The sequence below is a fragment of the Poecile atricapillus genome, chromosome 23, assembly GCF_030490865.1.
Source record: "Poecile atricapillus isolate bPoeAtr1 chromosome 23, bPoeAtr1.hap1, whole genome shotgun sequence".
Lineage (NCBI taxonomy): Eukaryota > Metazoa > Chordata > Aves > Passeriformes > Paridae > Poecile > Poecile atricapillus.
The window spans coordinates 2673194-2695986 of record NC_081271.1 but is presented as its reverse complement, the minus strand read 5'-3'; the positions used below and the strand labels follow the sequence as shown (position 1 = coordinate 2695986).

The window sequence follows — 22793 nt, the reverse complement described above, 5'->3', positions numbered from 1 at the left end:
GGCAGGAGGAAAAAGCTTTAATTAAAGCACTGAGGCACAAATGCTGCAGAGAAGGATGAAATTCCATCTCACAGCCCCAAAAGGGACCCCCCAGCCACTGATCCAAACTGCAAAACATCCGATTTTCAGCAATGATTAAAAAAAAAAAATCACAACCACCAACACGTCAACAGCGACATTCACAAATCCCAGCAGGTAAAAATATAGATTTTTCTTTTTGTCTCCTTACAATCATTTACTGCTCAGTGATATGAACATAAACTCTTCAGCAAGTTATCCCAGCATTTTTGTGCGTAAACAACATACAATGTACATTTTCCACTCCTTTTTCCACAGAGCAGGAGGGGTTTGGTCAGAGGAGCTGGCCTGACAAGGACAGGTTTGTGCGTTCAGAGCATTTTGGAGTGTGACAGTGAGGACTGCCATGGACAGGCTCTAAATCTCTTCCTTCAACATTTATTTTTTCTTTTCTTGTTTATTTCTAAGCACAAGAACATTTAAAACCCAAGACCAGACCTGGGGTTAAAAACCCTGAGAAGAAAAACTAATAAAAACTCAATTTCTCACCACCAAATTTCACTCCTCTGTGGCACAATTGCTTTAGATCAACACATTTTTCTGCTCCTCGGAAATCCTGAGGGGTCCAGATTAGTGCCTTGGTCCTCTCTATCTCAGTTTTATCGAATTACAACTCTGGGAGTGTTTAAAACAACCAAGTTTGAGCTCAAAATCCCCAGGTAAACCCCAAGCTCTGGGGCTGCTGAGCTCCTCCACAGCCAGGTCACGGTTTCCCTGCTGTGAAATTATTTACACATTTAAAACAAGCAACTTATTTTAAATTGCTCAGATAAATCCTGGAGTCACCTGGGAACAGCAAGTCCAGAACAGCCTCCTGCTCTGTACCCAAATGTTCCTTTCTTCACCCACCATGAGGGTCCTGCCCTTATTGCAAGAACAGCTGGAGTGGGGTGAAATGGAGTTTGGCAAAACACAAGTCAAGACTTGTGGGAGAGAACTGAAAATTTGGGGTTTGGTGGGGATTTAAGGACGGGATTTAAGTTAAGACACAGCCACACAGAGCTGCACCACCTGTGCTCTAAACTCTACAACAGCTTAAAACTATGAAAGGCAGCGTTGGGAACATTCACAGCTTATTTATAGGCAAGTTAAAAGCTTGTTGTGGGCCTAAAATTTGGTGTATTATAAAGAAAAACTGGTAAAAACCTTGTGCTTCCTGCAAACCCTGCCCAGGAGCCCTGCTGGTCCCAGCCATAATCCCATTTTCTGGGGTAAATGGATAAAATGCAGGAAAAATGAGTGAGGGGATGAAGTTTAGGTTGGGATGAGAAGCTAAAATAGGGATTGAGATGGGATTTAAAGCACTGGGAGCTGTGCTGCTTCCAGAGAGGGGCAGGAGGGTTTGTTCCCATCTGTCCCTCACAGGAGGATGCCCATGGGATGGATGTGCTGGCCTGGGTGTCACATCCAAGCAAAAACCTTCCCAGGGCAAAGGAACCGGCTCAGATTGGGGGGATTCACATCAGCACTCACGGAGGCAAAGTCAAACCAAACCTGGAGCTCCCTGGGCGGCTGAACAACAGAAAAAATTGAGTTTGAACTTGGAAATAACTTGGAGATGGTAACAGAGAAATAAAAGCTTGGGGATTTGGCCTGGAAATGCCTCTTCCAAAGAAAAGCTGCCTCAGTGAGTGAAAACATGATTATTTTGTCCTCCCACTGTGGTTAATTTTGGCACCTGGCCAGGAGGAAAGACGTGGGACACAATTTCAACACCCGGGGATGCGTTGGCTTACGAGCGTTAAAAGCAGCTTGGAAAAAGCTCCACAATAAATCTTCTCCAGCCCTGTGGACAGACATTCCAGCATTTGGAAAGAAAGGACATGGACAGGCTGTAAAGTCCCAGTTCAAGGTGAGTACTGGCCAGGGTGGCTCGAGGGGATGCTCCAGTCCCAGCTGCCCGGCTCCTCCTGGCCCTGGAATTCCCAGCTGGATCCAAGGAAAGCAGGAACCCCTAGACTGCCAAAGTGGCCATTTTCTGCAGGGAAAAGAGAAACAGGAGAGCTCACAGCAAGGGAGGCAGCAGAGGGTAAAGGAGGAAACAGCTCAGCACACGGAGAGGTGAATGCAGCTCCATGGAATTGCTGCCCATGGCAGGAACCACCTGAGGATTTATTTCATCTGAGCACACAAAAACCTGTTTCACTCTTCACATCACCTTCCAGCCTCCTGCCAGCCCTCCTGGAGGGTGTTCCCATCGCAGCCTGAGCCCACACCAGCTGACAGTGGTGGAGAAGAGAGGCAGGTTGGTCACTCAGGGCTGCTCACTTTTATTTACCCTTCTCCACGGGCAGCTGCACCTCCAGAACCACCCAAGAACCATCACAACGACCATCCTGCACATTAACTGCAATAAACACTTAGAGCTTTGATAAAACTCCTCCCTCTGCCTTGCTCAGGGCCCAGCAGACACCAGGAACACACTCAGACAGTGAAAGTCAAAGATATATCCATGATCCAGTGACTCCTGCAAAATCCCTGAGAGCAGCAACATCACCACACCTCGGGCCCAGGGGAGAGCCCTGCTCAGCTCCACCCCATGTCCTGATCCAGGCATGGAGCAAAGTGGCCTTCAAACACAATTTGCAGCAGCCAGCACGAGCACAAGCACCAGTAAACCCAGTTGGATCCCCCATTGAGGTCCCCCATAATCTCAGGTTTTATCCAGCACAAGATTCCTGCTGCTCCGTGGGTTTGTGGAGCCCAGAGTGCTTTCCATGCAACACGAATCAAGAGAAATCCAACTTACTAACCCCACAGAGAGCACACCCAAGCTGCTTGCAGTGGCACTCAGAGGCAAGCATTTCCCTCTGGAGGCTGCAAAGGAAACAGAGAAGCACAGCAGGGCTCTCAGTGCATCTTAAAAGAGACTGAAATAGGAAAAGCAGCAAAGCAAATGAGGGGAGGAATGAAGCGGCCCCAAAATTTCCTGTCAGCCCAGGCCAGGTTTGTGTCACAGCAGGAGGTGACAGAAGGCAGGGACATCACTTGGCTGCAGTAAAAAACTGGGACAAAGAGGGAATTTCTTACTTTTCCAATCAGGTTTTAGCCCAGAAGCAAAATCCTACCCAGAATTAACCCCCGTGATGGAAACCTGCCTGACACTGAAACACTGGCACCAGAATTCCAGTTAGATGGGGGGGATTTTTATGTTTTGGGGTTGGTTTTGAGGGCTTTTTCCAGCTGTTTGTTTTTCCTTAATGCAGTCCAGGCTGGGTGATTTCCATGCAGAAACACAGACCCTGCTGGAGATGCTGGGAAGGGTCTGGATCTCAGAGAGGAGCACGGGTGATGATGGGGAGGGGGAGCAGAGGGAAGGTACCACCTGGACAGTGACTTCCAGCTGTGGCTGCTCAGCCCCTTCTCGAGCTTCCAGGGATGGGAAAGGCCCTCGAGCTTCCAGGGATGGCAGAGGCCCCAGCAGATGGAGGGGTTTGCTGCCCAGGCTGTGGTGCCGCGGGCGCTTTACGCTGTCGGCGCTGGCCCGCGGGGTAAAGCTGTTCCTCCTCATCCTCACAGGGCTCTGCCTGCTGGGGAGGTGGTGCTGATCCCACACAGAGGGAATCACCAGGAATGAAAAGGGGGAACCAGAGTTTAAAGGCACGTCACACACCTCCAGCACCCCACCCTGAATCTCCCGGTGACCCCGCATCGGGCTGCGCCTTCCCCGGCGTGGGAAACAACTAAATCCATCCTGGAGACAACTGGAAAGTGATTTTTCAGCAGTTTTACTTCCCTTTGGGACTTTTGTTTTTCTTGAGTGGCTCTGTTTTGGTTTGGTTTGTTTTTTTTTTAATTTTGATTTATTTTTTTTTTCTCTCTGCACAATCAATTTAAGGAGAAAAAGAAATAAGCAAGTAGAAAAATCTCCCTCCTTCTTCTGCCCCAAAGCAGCTGTGTTACCCAGCAAAGCAAAGAACAGAAACAGCCTCCAGGTGGGCAGCAATGATTTCCATGCAGGGACAGCAGAGAAGTTGGAAAAGTGATAAATCCCAGAGTGGTTTGGGTTGGAAGGACCTTTAAATATCACCTAATCCAATTAAAAATCACCAAATCCTTTGCTGTGAGCAGGGACATGCTGGAAACCACGAGGATCCACACAAATCATGCCCAACATCCTCAGTTTGGCATTTGGCAGCTCCACAAACCCTCCAGCCACGGCTGCAGGTCCTGCTTTCCCCAGTCCCTCGTCACAACAGAATAACCAGATCCAAGAGCCCTTGATAAAATCCAACAAAAAGCCTAAATCTACCAAAACCACCCAAAATCAGATGCATTCAGACTTCCTGTGAGCTCCCAGAGCAGAGCTGGTTTGTGCTCCCTAATTGGGGGAATTAATTAGAGGCAATCACTGAGGATTTCCCTGACAGTCAAAACAGGGTTTGCAAAACCAAGGACCTCAAAGATCCACAACTCCCCCAGATTTAGGATGTGGTTACAAGGTGGATGGTCAACAGCCATTTAAATAATGGCAGAGAGGATTTCAGAACGAGAAAACCCATCAAGACAAGGAGAAAAATCCACTTTAACCCCTTTGCCAAGTCCTTTTGAAATTACCAATAAGCATCAGCAACAGACTGAGAACTGAAAACTGAGAATGACACCTGGAGTTTAAAATATTTGCCCTAAAATTTCCCATTCTGCTCCCCACAACAGCTCTGAAAAAATATCCCCCCTGGCCTGGGCAGCACTGATGCACAATGCAATTAATTCTGCTTTTGGGGGTTACTCCTGAAGAGAATCCTTCTGCTCACTGAAAGGCACCAGGAAGGTCTAGCAAGTGTTCAAGAGGGTTTTGTGATTTATTTAGGGAAAGGTGGAGCCAGAGGGGTGCAGCAAAACTTACTGAGTTCAGGGAGGGTTTGTCCCTGTGGGTGTTGACTGCTTCCACATTCAGGGTAATTGTCTCCACTTTGCAGCCTTCACCCAAGAGAAAGAGAAGTTTGTATCAGTAATTTTATTAACAAAACAGCAGGGAAAGCAAACAGGAATAAATTTCTTATTTATAAAAAATAATGCAGCTCATAAATCCACAGTTCACCCCACAAACAGAATTTCACACTTCATTTGGTGGTTTTACATGTGAGAGCACAGCCCTGAATTACTTGGGCTGCACAGAAAAGCAAATTTTAACTGACTGAACCCCAAGTTTGCAGGCACAGCCTTCCCCACCCACAGGGAAAATCCAATTGTTTAAAAGAGAGGCCAGGAGAGAAGACCCTGCACCTCCTCATCTGCTCATCCAACACCCCCAACCCTCCAGAAACCTTTTCTGTGGGAACATTTTGGATGTTGAGCAGGAAATAACCTAATTGTGTATTACCAAAACCTCCCAGAGCATGGCCAGGTGCTGCCACACCTGGACACAAACCTGCCCACAACATCCCCACACACAAACCAGGCCAGGAATCCAAAATAAAAATGAAAATAAAGTTATTTACCATAGGCAACAGGTGTGAGCTTGAGAATGGTGTGGAGGGGGCAGCGCAGGTAGGGCAGCTCATCTGGGGCACAGAAAGGTGTTATGGGGTCACCTGGGATGTCACAGCCCCCCTCCTGTCCCCTCCCCTGCAGGGATGTCCCTGCCCATCACACAGGGCTTGGACCAAACCCTTTGAAGGGTCCCTTCAACCCAAACCATTCTGGGATTGAATGGGAATTGTGCTGGGAATAAAAGCAGCCAGACTTGACTCAGCAGTGAGACCCAGAAACCCCAAATACAGGAGCTGGAAATGAGAGCAGAGCCTGATCTGGCTCAGGGCTCTCCAACACTTGGCACTGCTGGGTTAAGGGTTGGACTCAACCCTCTAAAAGGGCTTTTCCAACCCAAACAATTCCATAATTCCATCATTTCCAGTGCACAGGGCCAGCCAGAGGAAACCTGTGGCACACGGCTGGGAAAGCACCTCAGCAACAGCTGCCATGGGCCCACAGGAGATTTATTCAGAGCTGTATTTAAAAACTTATCAAGTTCTTTAGAAGTTTATTAACTTCATTAAAAGTTTTACGAAGCTCTAGTGCCCCTCACTGGAGCTTGCAGCACGCTGGAACCTTCCAGGTGTGTGTGCTGTGCAGGGAATCAGCACAATTTTCAAATTTCCCTGGGATGGAGCAGTCCTGCCAACCCTGCCAGGCTGCTGAGGCTCTTTAATTCAGCAGAAAACTTTTTCTTTATGTTAAAAATCAGTCCCCTACACATTCTGCAAGCTGAAAACAGCTCCAGAAACAACATCTGGGCAGAAAAAACAGCAGCACATCCCCAGGGGAGCTCCTTGCCCTGCTGCAGTGCAAGGGTTAAAGCACCACTGAAATGTTTCCTTTCCTCCTTTTTTTAAACAGCTCTTCCCTCGTTAAAAAAAAAATAAAAAATCCACCCAGACATTCCAAACCACCCTCCCAAAAAGGGGAAGCAGGGAACCAGCCCAAGCATCATCCCTTTATTTTTGTACCTGCACTCTTGTCAAGAAAATAAGCCAGGAGACACCTCATAACTGCCTGGTGGGAGATAACCAGGACGTTGCCTTGCCTTTCCAGCTCCATAATTACCGGCTCCAGGCGCTGCACCAGGTCCTGGTAGGACTGGAAAACCAAACAGGAATTGGTCAAGGGGTTGTGTAAACACAGGGGTAAAGCAGAGGTGGCAATTAACAGCGTCACATTCAGGGAAATAGCAGCAGCAAGATGAGGAGGTTATGGGTGATGTGGTAAAAATAGTGGGAGAAATAAAACTAAAAAAAAAGCCAGCAGCAGAAAGTGAAATTCGGTGTCAGAACCTTCAGAACGTGGGAGGGCTCAGATTACTGGTAACTCATTGAGTGCAGTCAGGAAAAAAACCCAAATAAAATAGTGAGTGATTCATTAAAACAGGTTGTGAAGTAAACTCAGAAATGACTCCAGGCCACACCCAGGATAATTTTGTTTCCCAGATGGTTTCTCAGTGACAATTCAGGCCTGGGATGCAGAACCCCTCGGTGTCTGAGGGCAGCAAGTGGCCAAATTAATGGATTTAAATTGGATCTGCACACCCCAGTGAGGGAAATCAAGAAACATTTCCCCCAACAGAGAATTTGGGATCCTAATGTTTTCCATTTGCACGCAAATATTGGCAGAATAACTTAGAATTAAAGAATATTTTGAATTAAAAATAACTAACTCATTAAATAACTTAAAGAATAACTTAAAATAAGTCAGTTTTAACTCTAATCCCACACATTTGTTGACTGCACTGTGTATTGTTGTTTTTTTTAGGGTCCTCACCTCCCCTCCAGGATAACGATAAAGATACTTCTCCTGATCCCTCATGGCAAACTCCTCTGGATACTTGGCTTCAATTTCTGCATAGGTCATTTCTTCACAGACCCCCTGAGGGAAGGAAAAACTGCTCACCACAAACCTCATTTCATCAGAGAGCCAACGGGGAGGGAAGGAAAAGCAGAGGCTGAGATCAGGGATCCCTTTATGGCATGGAAATTTTAGGTGCTGCATCTGACCCAGCCCTGCCCCCAGTGTGGGTTCCAGGCTGGTTTGAAGAGGCTGGGCTCTGGTTTTATCCCAAAACCACACAGGGTGACATCCCTGGTGTTTGCAAGGGATGAAAAACGAGCCCTCGCTTCCCCAGCAACCACCCTGCAATTTCCTGAGAGAATCAGAGTGGGAGCAGCGACCTTTGCCCAGCCAGGAGGGTGTGACAGATGTCTGGGATGCTCGGTGTTATTTTCCTCCTCCACACCAGCTGGAATGTCCCCAGCAACACCTGGCAGCTCTCAACACCCTCAGCCCTGCAGCAAACCACCCCAAAGCTCATCCTGGATGGCTGAGATACAAAAACATGGCTATAAATCAACAGAAAACACCCGAGTTGATGGGGATTCATTTGGCTTTAATCATTATTTCCCACCTAGAAAAGCTGAGGTTTTTTAAGCAGCCTCTCACTCACAGCATCAATCTCGTTGAGGATCTTCCACTGCTCGTAGAGCACCCCCAGGGACTCGGCTGTTTGGATTGTCCTCTTCAGCTGGCTCGTCCACACCTTCAGGTCCACGATCTCCTGCTCCTCAATGAACTTCTTCAGTGCCTGGGAAAACTGGGGAGAAAAGCTCCAGGTTAGGAGAGTGATGCCTTGTTGGGCTCCCTAAAAACAGAGCCCAGACAAAATGAAGAGAAGGAAAACCAATTCTATTTATGGAAGGGCCTCCAGGTACATTTTGGGCAGACAAAGCCCCTCTCAGGGGTGACATTCAAAAATGGACCACAGCTCACAGGTTTTCACACTTTTAAAAGTTTGGTCCATTTGCATATTGAGCGTTCATCTTCCAATCCCAGCTTCAGGTAATGAAGTCATTTACCCCAAGTTTGCTCCCCCCACCTCACTTTTGTTTCCATCTCTCAGGGCCTGAGGCAGGGAGGTGTCCTTGATCCCCAGGCCTGGAGAGGAATTTTTGTGTCTGACCAAAATGGGAAAGCAGCAGCTGACACTGTGTGTGGAGTTTAGAGTTCTACATGAAAGAACTGCAGGATTGCAAACAGATGAAAAACATAAAAGCTGAAACCCTGAGGCATCAAGGGGGCAGGGGAAGCTGCAGCTGCTCAGAGCATCGCTGGGGGCTGCAGTGGGGAGGATCCAGCTCTGGAGAATTCAGATTTTAGCCTTTACAGTTTTCAAATCCTGTACTCCATCAGTGCCTAACTCTGAACTCCAAATAAAGTGTTAACTACTGTCTCCACATTTGGGTCAGACAAAACAATCCCTGTGGGGCTGGAACCCAAAGAAACCCTGCAGCTTCAGGCCCCAAAAAGTGAAAACAAAAGTGAGCCAGGGGTAGGGAGCTGGGGGAACATAACTTCATTACCTGAAGCTGGAATTGGAGAATTAAGCCCTGATATGCAAATGAACCAAACTTATTTCAGTCTGAGGAACTCGTGACCATTGTCCATCATGGGTGTAGCCTCTGGGAGGCTTCTGACTGCCCAAGGGGCATCTACAGAAGGCTTTTAATAAATGCCCACTCTTATTCTTTTCATCTTGTCCAGCCTCTGTTCCAGGCAGCCACTCCAGGGCACAGCTCCAGCCTCCAGAGCATCACCCCCAGCCCCCAGAGCATCACCCCAGCCCCCAGGGCATCACCCCCAGCCCCCAGGGTACAGCCCCAGCCCCCAGGGAACACCCCCAGCCCCCAGGGAACACCCCCAGCCCCCAGAGCATCACCCCCAGCCCCCAGGGAACACCCCCAGCCCCCAGGGCATCACCCCCAGCCCCCAGAGCATCACCCCCAGCCCCCAGGGCACAGCCCCAGCCTCCAGAGCATCACCCCCAGCCCCCAGAGCATCACCCCCAGCCCCCAGGGAACACCCCCAGCCCCCAGAGCATCACCCCCAGCCCCCAGGGAACACCCCCAGCCCCCAGAGCATCACCCCCAGCCCCCAGGGCATCACCCCCAGCCCCCAGAGCATCACCCCCAGCCCCCAGGGCATCACCCCCAGCCCCCAGGGAACACCCCCAGCCCCCAGGGCATCACCCCAGCCCCCAGGGAACACCCCCAGCCCCCAGGGCATCACCCCCAGCCCCCAGGGCATCACCCCAGCCCCCAGGGAACACCCCCAGCCCCCAGGGCATCACCCCAGCCCCCAGAGCACAGCCCCAGCCCCCAGAGCATCACCCCCAGCCCCCAGAGCATCACCCCAGCCCCCAGAGCATCACCCCAGCCCCCAGGGAACACCCCCAGCCCCCAGGGAACACCCCCAGCCCCCAGAGCATCACCCCCAGCCCCCAGGGCATCACCCCCAGCCCCCAGGGTGCACCCCCAGCCCCCAGAGCATCACCCCCAGCCCCCAGAGCATCACCCCAGCCCCCAGAGCATCACCCCCAGCCCCCAGGGCATCACCCCCAGCCCCCAGAGCATCACCCCAGCCCCCAGAGCATCACCCCAGCCCCCAGGGAACACCCCCAGCCCCCAGAGCACAGCCCCAGCCCCCAGAGCACACCCCCAGCCCCCAGAGCATCACCCCCAGCCCCCAGGGCACAGCTCCAGCCCCCAGGGCATCACCCCCAGCCCCCAGGGAACACCCCCAGTCCCCAGAGCATCACCCCCAGCCCCCAGGGAACACCCCCAGCCCCCAGAGCATCACCCCCAGCCCCCAGAGCATCACCCCCAGCCCCCAGAGCATCATCCCCAGCCCCCAGGGAATACCCCCAGCCCCCAGGGCATCACCCCCAGCCCCCAGGGCATCATCCCCAGCCCCCAGAGCATCACCCCAGCCCCCAGGGCATCACCCCCAGGGCACACCCCCAGCCCCCAGAGCATCACCCCAGCCCCCAGGGCCAGGCAGTACCTGTTTCCCTCGGGCTGACAGCCCAGAGTCCCCACCAATCCTGCCCAGGAGGTTGTACTCGCTCTCCCCGTGCCGGCAGAGGTAGATGGTGCGTGGCTGCACGTGGATGTTCATCAGGTAATAGACGATTTTACTCTGGATGTAATCCTGGACTCGGTTCACCAGGAACCGCTGGCCCACGTTGATCACTTTAATGAAGGAAAGATCTCTGCAATCGACATAAAATAAGAAAACCCACAGGGCTGGTTTTAAAAATGAGCAGCTGAGGGTGTCACCCAGCTACTCCTGCTCTAGGGAAGGCAGGACAGGCTCTGAACTGCTCTGCTTAAAAATCCTTCCCTGGGAGAGGGGGGAGGCCCTGGCACAAGGATCCCTGGAAGTGTCCAAGGCCAGGCTGGGCTTGGAGCAGCCTGGGATAGTGGAAGATGTCCCTGCCCATGGCTCTTAGAGATGGGCTTTGAGATCCCTTCCAACCCAACCCATGCTGTCATTCTGCAGCACACAGAGAGAAAAATCCCTTCAAATGTCACCTGGGGCGTGTGATTCACCTGTCACAGCTGGGGAGGGCAGAGGTGCTGGCAGTGCAAAGCAGCTCCTGTGCCCAAGGACAGACAGCACCTCGGGGATCTGCTCACTTGTCATTAGCATCGGGATCCAAAGGCTCGTAGGTGACCTTGTAGCACTCGATCCTCTTCAGGAAATCGTCCATCACGTTCTCCCGGTGCCTCTCTGGGTAGTCAGGGCTGGAAACTTTCACCTCCTGCCCAACAGACACCGGGTTAAGCAAACTCGAGTAGGAACAAAAGCAACGATGAATAACATTATTCCCCACTTTGTTTAACACTTTGTTTAACGCTGCCCTGAGGAAAAACCGGCTTCTGGCCAGGAAACAAAGACTCTCAAGGCACTGAAGTGCTTGGCCCTGACAGACACCGCTGGCTCCCAGCTCTGCCCTCCCTCCCTCGCCAGGACAGCGCTTCAAGGTCACTCATTGCCTGGCTCCATTTGATTTCCAGTCTCACATAACAGCATCTCTGGCTTTTAATAAACCTGCAAATCCCAGCTGCTTATTCTGCAGGTGAAACGTGAGAGGGAGGCACTTGCAGAGATCCCCACGAGCTCCCCGAATTCCCTGGGAAGGGCAGCACGCACCAGGATATTGGCAGCGATGACCTCTGGATCATCACAGACAGACTCCACGAAAAACACCTGGAAGGAAACACATTTCAGAGTCAAAACTCGAGAGTTCCTGTGCTGAGGAGCCACAACACCCCTCGGTGTGGCGACTGCAAATTAAACACATAATTAAAGCACTACCTTGAAAGCATTTTCCTTAGCAAAATTTAAGATCAGGTCCCGTCGCTCCCGAGTCGTGTTGGTCGCATCAAACACCTGGAAGAAAGTGAGGAAGGAGCACTGAGCAAGTTTATCTTAAGGCTTTTAAACCCCAGCCCCAAAGCAACGCTCCAAGGCAGCTTTGAACTGCCCCAATGTAAAACTATTTTTAGTGCAGAGGATCTTACAGCGATTTGCCCACACTCCTCCAAGAGATAAGACTTCACATCTTCCAGAGCCACCAGGGCACAGCGTCTGCAGGACAGAAATAGGGATGGTCACAGCTGATGGAAAGCATTCCCACAGCAAAGCTGAGCCAGCAGAAGGCAAACACCTCCCTCCCAGCCCTGTGTCACTGTTCCAAGAGCCCCAGAGACTTTGGGGTCCCTCCATGTGTGACCTGACCCTCTCAGCCCTGAGCTCTGTGCCAGCCCCAGACTCCCACGCGCATCCCTGGCAGGATTCCTGCACAGGCTGTGCTGTTCCTTCCTCCTTCCACAGGCACTCAGGGTTACTTTGTGCTCCTCAGACACACAGCCTGGCGAGCCTTCAGTGCCCCCAGCCCTCCAGGGACCGATCCAGCCCCTGACAGGGACTCACTTGCGGATTTCCATGGCCTCTTTGTTGTCGTGCCTGAAGAAGTCGTAGGACTTGTAGGACTTCACCGCCTCGCGTCGATACACCCCTAAATTAAACACTTCACACACAAGAGAGGAGAGTGAGAGGGCATTTCACTGGCAGGGGGCCTGGCACAGGGCAGGGATCTCCCCACACAGCCCCACCTTTGGTGGGCACCCCGATCCAGTTGAGGTAGCGGGTGAGCTTTTTGGACATGTAGGTCTTGCCCCGCGCAGGCAGCCCGATCATCACGATCAGCGTCGGGGAGTTGGTCATGTAGGAAGCCCATGCTGCAAAAAAAACCCAACAAAACAACCCCAAAACCACCCCAAAACAGCATGATCGGAGCTGCAGAGCATCAAGTGAGACCCAGCCCGGCGTCACAGCCCATCTCCCGGTGGATGAAGCATCTCCGTGCATCCCAGGACGGGCTGGCGGTGTGTCCCCGCTGTCATGAGCTGCTGTGACCGCTCCGTGCTCTCCCGGCAGTTCGCTAATGAGGCGAAGCGGCAGCACCACCGCCTAATGGGGCTCTTAGCGTTAAAAGCATTTTCCGCCCGGGCAGGAGCCGTCAAGGGCGAACCAAAGATGTTTTTAACAAAACGGTCACGTTCTCTCAGCGAACAGCCCGAGCGAGCTCGGAAAACGCCGGTGGAGAGGCGGATTTGGGGGGAAAAGCAGGGGATGGGGATGGATGCAGCAGCCGGGAGGTTGTGGGGGAGCGGGACAGGGACAGGGACAGGGAGGGGACAGAGGGGACAGAGCAGGGTCCCCCGCGGGACGGAGCGAGGCTCGGGGCAAGCGCTCATCCCCCTCCCGCGATTGATTTCATTTCTTTAAGGAACGCGCATCCTCCCCCGCAGCACCCCCCGGGCCCGGGCTACTCACAGCACTGCTTCTCGCCGGCCCTGCCCCGCGGGGCCCCGGTGCAGCCCCGCGGCGCCCCCGACATGGCTCCGCGCCGCCGCTCCGCGCCCGCCGCATGCAAATCGCATGCAAATGAGCGGCGGAGCTCGCAGCCGGCGGAGCGGGCACGGAAACCGGGAACCGAACACGCGGGAAAAGGGGCGGGATGGCGGGACCGCGTCACGCGCGCGGGGGCGGGCGCTGTATGCAAATGAGACCGAGAGAGAGGGGGGAGCCGCGCGCTGTATGCAAATGAGACCGGGAGAGAGGGGGGAGCCGCGCGCTGTATGCAAATGAGACCGGGAGAGAGGGGGGAGCCGCGCGCTGTATGCAAATGAACCGGGAGAGAGGGGGGAGCCGCGCGCTGTATGCAAATGAGACCGGGAGAGAGCGGGGAGCCGCGCGCTGTATGCAAATGAGACCGGGAGGGTGGGGGGAGCCGCGCGCTGTATGCAAATGAGACCGGGAGAGAGCGGGGAGCCGCGCGCTGTATGCAAATGAGACCGGGAGGGTGGAGGGAGCCGCGCGCTGTATGCAAATGAGACCAGGGGGTGGAGGGAGCCGCGCGCTGTATGCAAATGAGACCGGGAGAGAGGGGGGAGCCGCGCGCTGTATGCAAATGAGACCGGGAGGGTGGGGGGAGCCGCGCGCTGTATGCAAATGAGACCGGGAGGGCAATGGGTGAAGCGGAGCACGCGCGCTATGCAAATCAGATGGACGGTGATAAAAGGGGAGCGGAGCTCGCGCCCCTATGCAAATTTAGGCGGGCTATGCAAATAAAATGGGAGGTAATCATCGGGAAAGAGAGGGGCAGCACCTCACGTTATGCAAATGAGACGGCAGGCGGTGTCTGGTTGCATATTAAATTAATACAAATTAAATGGGCGGTGTCACCGTCTTTATGCAAATCAGCCTCCCGGCGTGTTGTACCAATGGCAGGGGCACGGTGCCCGGCTCTATGCAAATGAGCCGCGCGCTATGCAAATGAACGAGCGACGAGCGCTCTCCGCCCCGCCCCTCCCGCGCTCTGATTGGCCGCCCGCTGGGGGGGTGGGGCGCCGCGTGTTCTCGCGAGAGCGGCGCGGGCCGGAAGCGGAAGCGGCGGCGGCCGGTGCGGCGGCGGCCCCGAGGATGCTGCGGCTGCGCTGCAAGGCCCGCAGCGGCTCGCACGCGCTGCCGGGGCTGTCGCCGCACTCCCGCCTCCGCGACATGCAGGCCGCGCTGGCCGCGCTCACCGGAGTGCCCGCGCCCGCCCAGCGCCTCCTGCACGGCTTCCCGCCGCGCAGCCTCGACCTCAGCGACGGCGAGCGGCGGCTCGGCGAGCTCGGCATCCACTCGGGTGAGGGCCCCGGGGGCAGCAGGGAGGGGGGCGGCGCTTCGCGGGCTCTGCCGCCCCGCCGGCCGCAATTACGTTAATTAAAGAGGCCGTGGCACACACGCCCCTCATCAGCCGCCGGTCGGGCCGGTTCCTGCTCCCGGGGGAGGCGGCGGCTCCCGGCTCGGCTGCGCTTCCTGCGAGCGCCGGTGCGGCTTTGGCCGCGTCCCGGGGCTCCGGAGGGGACGGGGAGCGGGGCTCCGGAGGGGACGGGGAGCGGGGCCGGAGGGGGCGGGGAGCGGGGCCGGAGGGGACGGGGAGCGGGGCTCCGGAGGGGACGGGGAGCGGGGCCGGAGGGGACGGGGAGCGGGGCTCCGGAGGGGACGGGGAGCGGGGCTCCGGAGGGGACGGGGAGCGGGGCTCCGGAGGGGACGGGGAGCGGGGCTCCGGAGGGGACGGGGAGCGGGGCTCCGGAGGGGACGGGGAGCGGGGCCGGAGGGGACGGGGAGCGGCCGCGCCAGGTGAGTCCCGCGGGGGCCGTTGAGGTGCCAGCGGCTGTTGGCTCCGGCTGTTTCCCAGCGGGATCCCGAGCGGGGGGAACGGGCCGGGGTGTCCGAGCCCGGGTTGGAGCAGCCTGGGCCAGTGGAAGGTGTCTCTGCCCTTAGCAGGGGTGGGACCGGGTGCTGTTTAAGACCATTCCATGATTCCATGGCTCTTCTGTGATCCTCAGCAGTGACAGCACAGCCGCGTTGTTGTGTTTGAGGAGCAGCAGCAGCAGCTTTAAGTGTCCCCTTTATGTCCCTCCTGTCTGGCAGGTGACACTCTGATAGTGGAAGAGGACACATCCAAACCCGAGCCCGACTCTCCCGTGGTCGCCAAGAAAGCGATGTCCCAGCCAGTCAGGGAAGCCGTGCCCGTGCTGGCCAGGAGGGTGGTGCCAGCAGACAATTCCTGCCTGTTCACCAGCGTGTCCTACGTGGTGGAGGGCGGCGTGTACGACCCCGGCTGCGCCCCCGAGATGCGCAACCTCATCGCCCAGATCGTGGCCAGCGACCCCGAGTCCTACTGCGAGGCCGTGCTGGGCAAAACCAACAGGGAATACTGTGACTGGATCCGCAGGGAGGAGACCTGGGGAGGAGCCATCGAGGTGTCCATCCTGTCCAAGTTCTACCAGTGCGAGATCTGCGTGGTGGACACGCAGACCGTGCGCATCGACCGCTTCGGGGAGGACGCGGGCTACAGCAAGCGCGTGCTGCTGATCTACGACGGGATCCACTACGACCCCCTGGAGCGCCGCCTGCCCGGCTCGGACGTTCCCCCCCAGACCATTTTCCCCAGCAGCGATGACGTGGTGCTGGCGCAGGCGCTGGAGCTGGCGGATGAGGCTCGGAGGAAGAGGCAGTTCACGGATGTGAATCGCTTTGCCCTGCGCTGCATGGTGTGCCAGAAGGGACTGACGGGGCAGCTGGAGGCCAGGGAGCACGCCAAGGAGACTGGACACACCAACTTCGGGGAGGTGTGAGCTCAGCTTGAGGAGGAGGGTGCCATCGACTACCTCACCGCTCCGGAATCAAATTCTGGAGTCCCCAGATAAGCTGTTTGTAATCATAAAATTCCGTTCACAGAGCTTGAAAAGCGAATTAACTTCATGGTGGCCAACGCACAGGTTTGGGAATAGGGGATTGGGAATAGGGATGCTGAGGGATGGCACTTGGGTAGGTGCTGGACAGTGGCAGCCACACTTTGATTTCATCACCTTCTGTGTGTGTGTGTGTGTGTGATGTGAGCAGCCAGGCTTGTCCAACACCGGTGTAAAATCCACCTCTGAGGTGCTGAATGTACATTCTCAGGGTAATTCAGGTAATCCAAGGCTTTGGGAAACACACATATCAGCGTTGCTTACACTGAGAATTAGGCTCTGCGCGTACGAGCAGCTCTCGGAGGGGAAACTGCTCGTGTGGTGCGTGATTTGTAATGGAAATAGCAAGTACAATATCAAAATAGAGTTTGTAGTGGAAAGAGGATCTCTGAGCTGCCCTGTACCTTCAGGAATAGACTGTGTAGTTTGTGTGCAGAGAACTTTAGGGAAGGCAATGGCCTCTAAGCTTTAAGGTAGCCTTTAAATTAACGAGTAGATGGATAAGTGTTGAATAAAACTTACTAATCCTCCGTAGGTAGTTTTTAGTTGCTTGAAAAATAACTCTCAACCCCCTGGTGTTTACACTGCATCAGAGCATAAGCATGTTTCCTGGAATACTTGGGATTCTTCTTCATAATAGCATTGGAAATTCCTGCAAGAGGGAAGTGAGTAGTTAGGGAAGTGACTTAATTTGCATCTGTTAAATACATTGAATATTTTACTTGAGCAGAGCCAATCACGGCCATGGTGTTACTAAGCTGTTCCAGTTTCCAAATACTGTAAATGAGCACTTTAAGGTTGAGTTCTCACTCTTCTCTGGTAAAAAGTTTTGCCCTCTGAAGGCCAGAGCCAGAAGGGAGGCTTGAAATTCCATCTGCTTTCTGCCTTAATGTGTTTGTTTTGTCACCACTGACTGTGGAGTAGCGAGACTTTCATTGTGATAATGAAGGGTGCAGCTGAGTATTCAGAACAAAATAAGCTGGGAAAAGTACCCCACTCCTCGGACTGTTGAGAATCAGGGAAGGTGAAATTGGTTTAATTGGAATATCTTACCTCACAGTGGGGTTGTGAAGCTTAACAGCAAGTGCTTTTGAGGGTTTTTAAAAGGTGCTGTAAAGGTGCATATTACTGAAGGGGATTTATGTTTAGTTTTTTTTTTTAAAAATGCCTGCAACACATCCTTGTTTTTTGAATATTTAAATATTCTTTGCCTGCCATTCTTGTTACTGTTTTGAGTGGCCTTCCTTGCACTTTTAGACTGGGGAACAAGAACGTGCATCCTCGGACTGAGGCAGAAATAAACCCACTTTCCACGTGGAACCTGAAACCCAGTTTGAAAGGCCTCTGTTCCCTCAAGCACCTGACCAAACTGGTGCAGCAACATCACCTTTCCTGCAAAAATCATATTTCAAGTTCTCAGCAGAGGCTCCCAGTTGGATCTTGAAATACAGGAGGGTTTTACTGAAGAAAGAACATAATGACATAAGTGCTTTGCTGAATCGAGGCATGAATAATTAAACAGCCCAGAATCACCCAGAGCACTATGGACCAGGTTTGTTTTTAATTCAGTATTAAAACACACATTAGCACTGTTGGGAGTTCCCTGCAGAAAGCCACTTAGCTTCCAGTGTTAAACCCCACTCTGCTTTTAGCCTGTCATTAGGAAATGAAGATAAAAACCCCCCAAAACCCAACATTAAACCCAGCCCTGTAGAAGCTGATGCTTAAAAAACCTCCAGAAGTAGCTGACAGTTGAAAGGAACTTGAAGATGACACTGTGTTATAACTACTTGAGCTGAAATAGTGGCTAGGAAGGAGACCTGGCGAGCCCCAGGCGTGCTCTCAGCTTTCCCAGGGAAGCAGGGATGTGCCTGGGACAAGGAGCTGATCCTCCCCCTTTGCCATCCTACACATGGACACAATTCCTACCTCAGAGAGGTGCACGAGGTGGCTTTGAAACACAAGTGGAAGATCCATATTTATTGTCTGCCTTGACTTTGGGGAGCAACCCTTAGATTTTAGCTTTGTGTCTTGGATGGATTTCTCAAAGTGTGTAAAACATTTTATTTTTTTTTCCTTTTTTTTTTTTTTTCTGGTATTTCTCAGTTGCAGTATTTGAAAAATGAGCTTTATTTAATCCAGAGTGTTGAGCTTTGCTAGATCATGTTTGCATTGGGAATCTGCTGAGAGAGAATCAGTTCTGTTGGAGGGAGATGTGTCACTATCACTGCTTGGATGTTTTCTTTTGTTGCCTAGAAAATAAAATCTCTTTGGTTAAAAAAAAAATAAATACCTGTAATTCGTGGTTGTAAAAGCTGATATTGGTACAGGCTGGCAAAGAACAAGTTCTTGGTACTGACTGCAAGGAAAATTTCTCCTTACTCTCCTAAACTTTCCCAAACAAAAAAATCTCCATTATTTAAAATGTAAAGTCTGGATAGATTTAAAACACAGCTCCTTTTCTTTTTAAAAAATATTATTAGGGTGTTTTTTAGTAGTTTTAAACTAGGATTTTCCTGCCCTTAATGACACAGTCAGGGAATTATCCCAGAAATGGCATCCTTGTAGTGGTGGGATGAACTCTGAATATCAGAATGGGATGAGATGAGCCTTAAGGTCCTTTCCAAGCCAAATCACTTTGGGATTCTGTGAAATAATGATACCTGAGATATCAGGACTCAACTGTAAAGAGAGTTTTGCATCCCTCCAGAATCTTTTATGCATTGAAATATATTAATTATTAAGTAGACTTCACAAATATTTGTGTCCAGTATTACACAGATCTACTCCATGGATGAGATGGACTGAAAGAGCAGTCTGGGGAGAAAATCAGGAATAACTGGAATTTCTGAAGGACAAACCTAATTCTGAAATTCTGAATAAACTCCTGTCAAAAGAGCTGGGGAGAGCACTGAGAAAAGGAACATCTTGTTCCATGGCACATCTCAGATCAGCACCTTTCCCTGAGCACAGGCACAGCGGGGGCTGTTGTGACACTTTGGGGACATCCTCCTGTACCCATCCTGTTCTGGAGACCTGGAGAATGTCCCAGCTCTGGGGACAGCCTCCTGTACCCATCCTGCTCTCCTGGAGACCTGGAGAATGTCCCAGCCCTGGGGACAGCCCCCTGTACCCATCCTGCTCTCCTGGAGAATGTCCCAGCTCTGGGGACAGTCCCCTGTACCCATCCTGCTCTCCTGGAGATCTGGAGAATGTCCCAGCCCTGGGGACAGTCCCCTGTACCCATCCTGCTCTCCTGGGGATCTGGAGAATGTCCCAGCTCTGGGGACATCCTCCTGTGGCCATCCTGCTCTCCTGGAGAATGTCCCAGCCCTGGGGACAGCCCCCTGTACCCATCCTGCTCTCCTGGAGAATGTCCCAGCCCTGGGGACAGTCCCCTGTACCCATCCTGCTCTCCTGGAGAATGTCCCAGCTCTGGGGACAGCCCACTGTACCCATCCTGCTCTCCTGGAGACCTGGAGAATGTCCCAGCTCTGGGGACATCCTCCTGTACCCATCCTGCTCTCCTGGAGAATGTCCCAGCCCTGAGGACAGCCCCCTGTACCCATCCTGCTCTCCTGGAGAATGTCCCAGCTCTGGGGACAGCCCCCTGTACCCATCCTGCTCTCCTGGAGAATGTCCCAGCTCTGGGGACAGCCCCCTGTACCCATCCTGCTCTCCTGGAGAATGTCCCAGCTCTGGGGACAGCCCCCTGTACCCGTCCTGCTCTCCTGGAGAATGTCCCAGCCCTGGGGACATCCTCCTGTACCCATCCTGCTCTCCTGGAGATCTGGAGAATATCCCAGCTCTGGGGACATCCTTTACCCATCCTGCTCTCCTGGAGAATGTCCCAGCCCTGGGGACAGTCCCCTGTACCCATCCTGCTCTCCTGGAGAATGTCCCAGCCCTGGGGACAGTCCCCTGTACCCATCCTGCTCTCCTGGAGAATGTCCCAGCTCTGGGGACAGCCCCCTGTACCCATCCTGCTCTCCTGGAGAATGTCGCAGCTCTGGGGACATCCTGTACCCATCCTGCTCTCCTGGAGATCTGGAGAATATCCCAGCTCTGGGGACATCCTTTACCCATCCTGCTCTCCTGGAGAATGTCCCAGCCCTGGGGACAGTCCCCTGTACCCATCCTGCTCTCCTGGAGAATGTCCCAGCTCTGGGGACATCCTCCTGTACCCATCCTGCTCTCCTGGAGAATGTCCCAGCTCTGGGGACATCCCCCTGTACCCATCCTGCTCTCCTGGAGAATGTCCCAGCTCTGGGGACATCCCCCTGTACCCATCCTGCTCTCCTGGAGAATGTCCCAGCCCTGGGGACAGTCCCCTGTACCCATCCTGCTCTCCTGGAGAATGTCCCAGCTCTGGGGACAGCCCCCTGTACCCATCCTGCTCTCCTGGAGAATGTCCCAGCCCTGGGGACATCCTCCTGTGGCCATCCTGCTCTCCTGGAGAATGTCCCAGCTCTGGGGACATCCCCCTGTACCCATCCTGCTCTCCTGGAGAATGTCCCAGCCCTGGGGACAGTCCCCTGTACCCATCCTGCTCTCCTGGAGATCTCCTGGAGAATGTCCCAGCTCTGGGGACATCCTCCTGTGGCCATCCTGCTCTCCTGGAGAATGTCCCAGCCCTGGGGACATCCTCCTGTACCCATCCTGCTCTCCTGGAGATCTGGAGAATGTCCCAGCTCTGGGGACATCCCCCTGTACCCATCCTGCTCTCCTGGAGAATGTCCCAGCTCTGGGGACATCCTGTACCCATCCTGCTCTCCTGGAGAATGTCCCAGCTCTGGGGACATCCTGTACCCATCCTGCTCTCCTGGAGAATGTCCCAGCTCTGGGGACAGTCCCCTGTACCCATCCTGCTCTCCTGGAGACCTGGAGAATGTCCCAGCTCTGGGGACATCCCCCTGTACCCATCCTGCTCTCCTGGAGAATGTCCCAGCTCTGGGGACAGTCCCCTGTACCCATCCTGCTCTCCTGGAGACCTGGAGAATGTCCCAGCCCTGGGGACAGCCCCCTGTACCCATCCTGCTCTCCTGGAGACCTGGAGAATGTCCCAGCTCTGGGGACAGCCCCCTGTACCCATCCTGCTCTCCTGGAGAATGTCCCAGCCCTGGGGACAGCCTCCTGTACCCATCCTGCTCTCCTGGAGAATGTCCCAGCCCTGGGGACATCCTCCTGTACCCATCCTGCTCTCCTGGAGAATGTCCCAGCTCTGGGACCGGGCTCTGCCCTGGGGGAGCTGACCCCCAGTGAGGCTGAAGCCTCTGTGACCCCGCAGGGTTGTGTTTGCCCTTTGGGGCTGAATGAGGAGGGAGCAGCAGCTCTGCTGCCTGCCTGGAGCTGGGGGAGCTTCTGAGAAATCAGACTGACACACGAGTGCTGAATCATCTGTGTTTGGCTGATTTCACTGCAGAACCCACCCATGGGCCAGCCCTGGGAGCCCCTCCCTGCCAGGGGAACTCTCTAGAAGAGGAACTAGAAGTTGTCAGCTTGCTGTTTGGAAAATTGCAGCTGCAATTAAATGTCTGGCTGCATTTTAAATCAAACTTTGCATCCAGCTCTAAAACTGCTGTCAGGTTTGCTCCAAATAAAATTCTTTCAGATTGGGTGAAATCACTTTTCAGCTGCCTGGGCACCAAAAGCTCCCTGAAACAGGAACACCAGAGAGGAGTTAACAAGATCAGGTTGTCCAAGATGAACACCAGAGAGGAGTTAACAAGATCAGGTTGTCCAAGATCGCAGTGCCCTTGTCTATTATTTTTAATTAAAGTCTTGAGGAAGACGTTGGGGAACAATTAAAGCCTTCTCACTTGTGGTGTTGAGAACAGCTCACCTCCCTTCTGTATCTGTGTAAACCAGAGATGGTAAACGGAGCTCCTTGGCCATGGGGAGGTTTAATGAGTGCTGTGCAACAGGAGCCATTAACTTTGTGCTATTTTCCATGACTGATTTGTCAGCACACAGGCTGTGCCTGCAATTTGGGCGAAGGAAAGTGCCCAAGTGTCTCAGAGAGTCAAATAAATGTCCTTACCTTGACAGGAATCTTATCAGTGACGCCGTGTGGATGCTTTTCCTTCAGGGCCGGGCCTGAGTCACTCGTGCCCTCGTGTTTAGGAACAGGGTGAGGCTCAGCAGGGCTGTGAAGCTGCCAAAGTCCTTCCAGGGCACTGGGAAGTTTTCTCTGCATCATTTGACTCCTCGCATATCCTTCATGCCATCCATGTGAAATCACACCTTATTTTGGGTTGGAGCTATTTATATTTGTTGGAGGGAGAGGAATGTGGAAAAAGAACAGGTTCTTTCTGGGCTCCTGATTCAGAGGAGCTGGGGATTTCTCCTGATGGACTGTGACACTTTCCTGAGCCACACAGGGCTGCAGGCAGCCAGCTCTGCCTGTTTGGCTGCCCAGGGTGGATCCTGCTGGTGTCAGGACACCCCTGCCCGGTGCTGGGGCTCACTCACACCCTGCTGGCCCTGCAATAACAAAATAACCCCAGCTTTGACTCCCTCCCTCTCTCAGAGCATCCTCAGCACCGGGCACAGCTTGACAAACCCCACAGCTCT

General features: G+C 53.4%; 2 protein-coding genes across 5 annotated transcripts; one reads left to right on the top strand and one right to left on the bottom strand.

Moving 5' to 3' along the window:
- PFKFB2 (6-phosphofructo-2-kinase/fructose-2,6-biphosphatase 2) lies at positions 1–13432 on the bottom strand. 4 transcript variants are annotated; one of them, XM_058856026.1, is made up of 16 exons: positions 13249–13432; positions 12525–12650; positions 12343–12439; positions 11931–11997; positions 11725–11799; positions 11560–11616; positions 11043–11167; positions 10408–10615; positions 8015–8161; positions 7336–7440; positions 6528–6657; positions 5520–5582; positions 4925–4998; positions 3404–3622; positions 2832–2895; positions 1–2056 (listed from the first exon to the last, which is right to left on the bottom strand). In XM_058856026.1, the coding sequence occupies exons 1-15, from the start codon at positions 13310–13312 to the stop codon at positions 2869–2871; spliced, it is 1584 nt and encodes a 527-aa protein (XP_058712009.1). In that variant the 5' UTR covers positions 13313–13432; the 3' UTR covers positions 1–2056; positions 2832–2868. The 4 variants fall into 4 exon arrangements, with proteins under 4 accessions (XP_058712009.1, XP_058712010.1, XP_058712012.1 ...); XM_058856027.1 differs by lacking the exon at positions 2832–2895; XM_058856029.1 differs by lacking the exon at positions 12525–12650.
- A 618-nt stretch (positions 13433–14050) lies between these two features.
- Positions 14051–18506, top strand: YOD1 (YOD1 deubiquitinase). The gene is made up of 2 exons (XM_058856049.1): positions 14051–14605; positions 15397–18506. The coding sequence occupies exons 1-2, from the start codon at positions 14245–14247 to the stop codon at positions 16101–16103; spliced, it is 1068 nt and encodes a 355-aa protein (XP_058712032.1). The 5' UTR covers positions 14051–14244; the 3' UTR covers positions 16104–18506.
- Positions 18507–22793: the final 4287 nt, after the last annotated feature.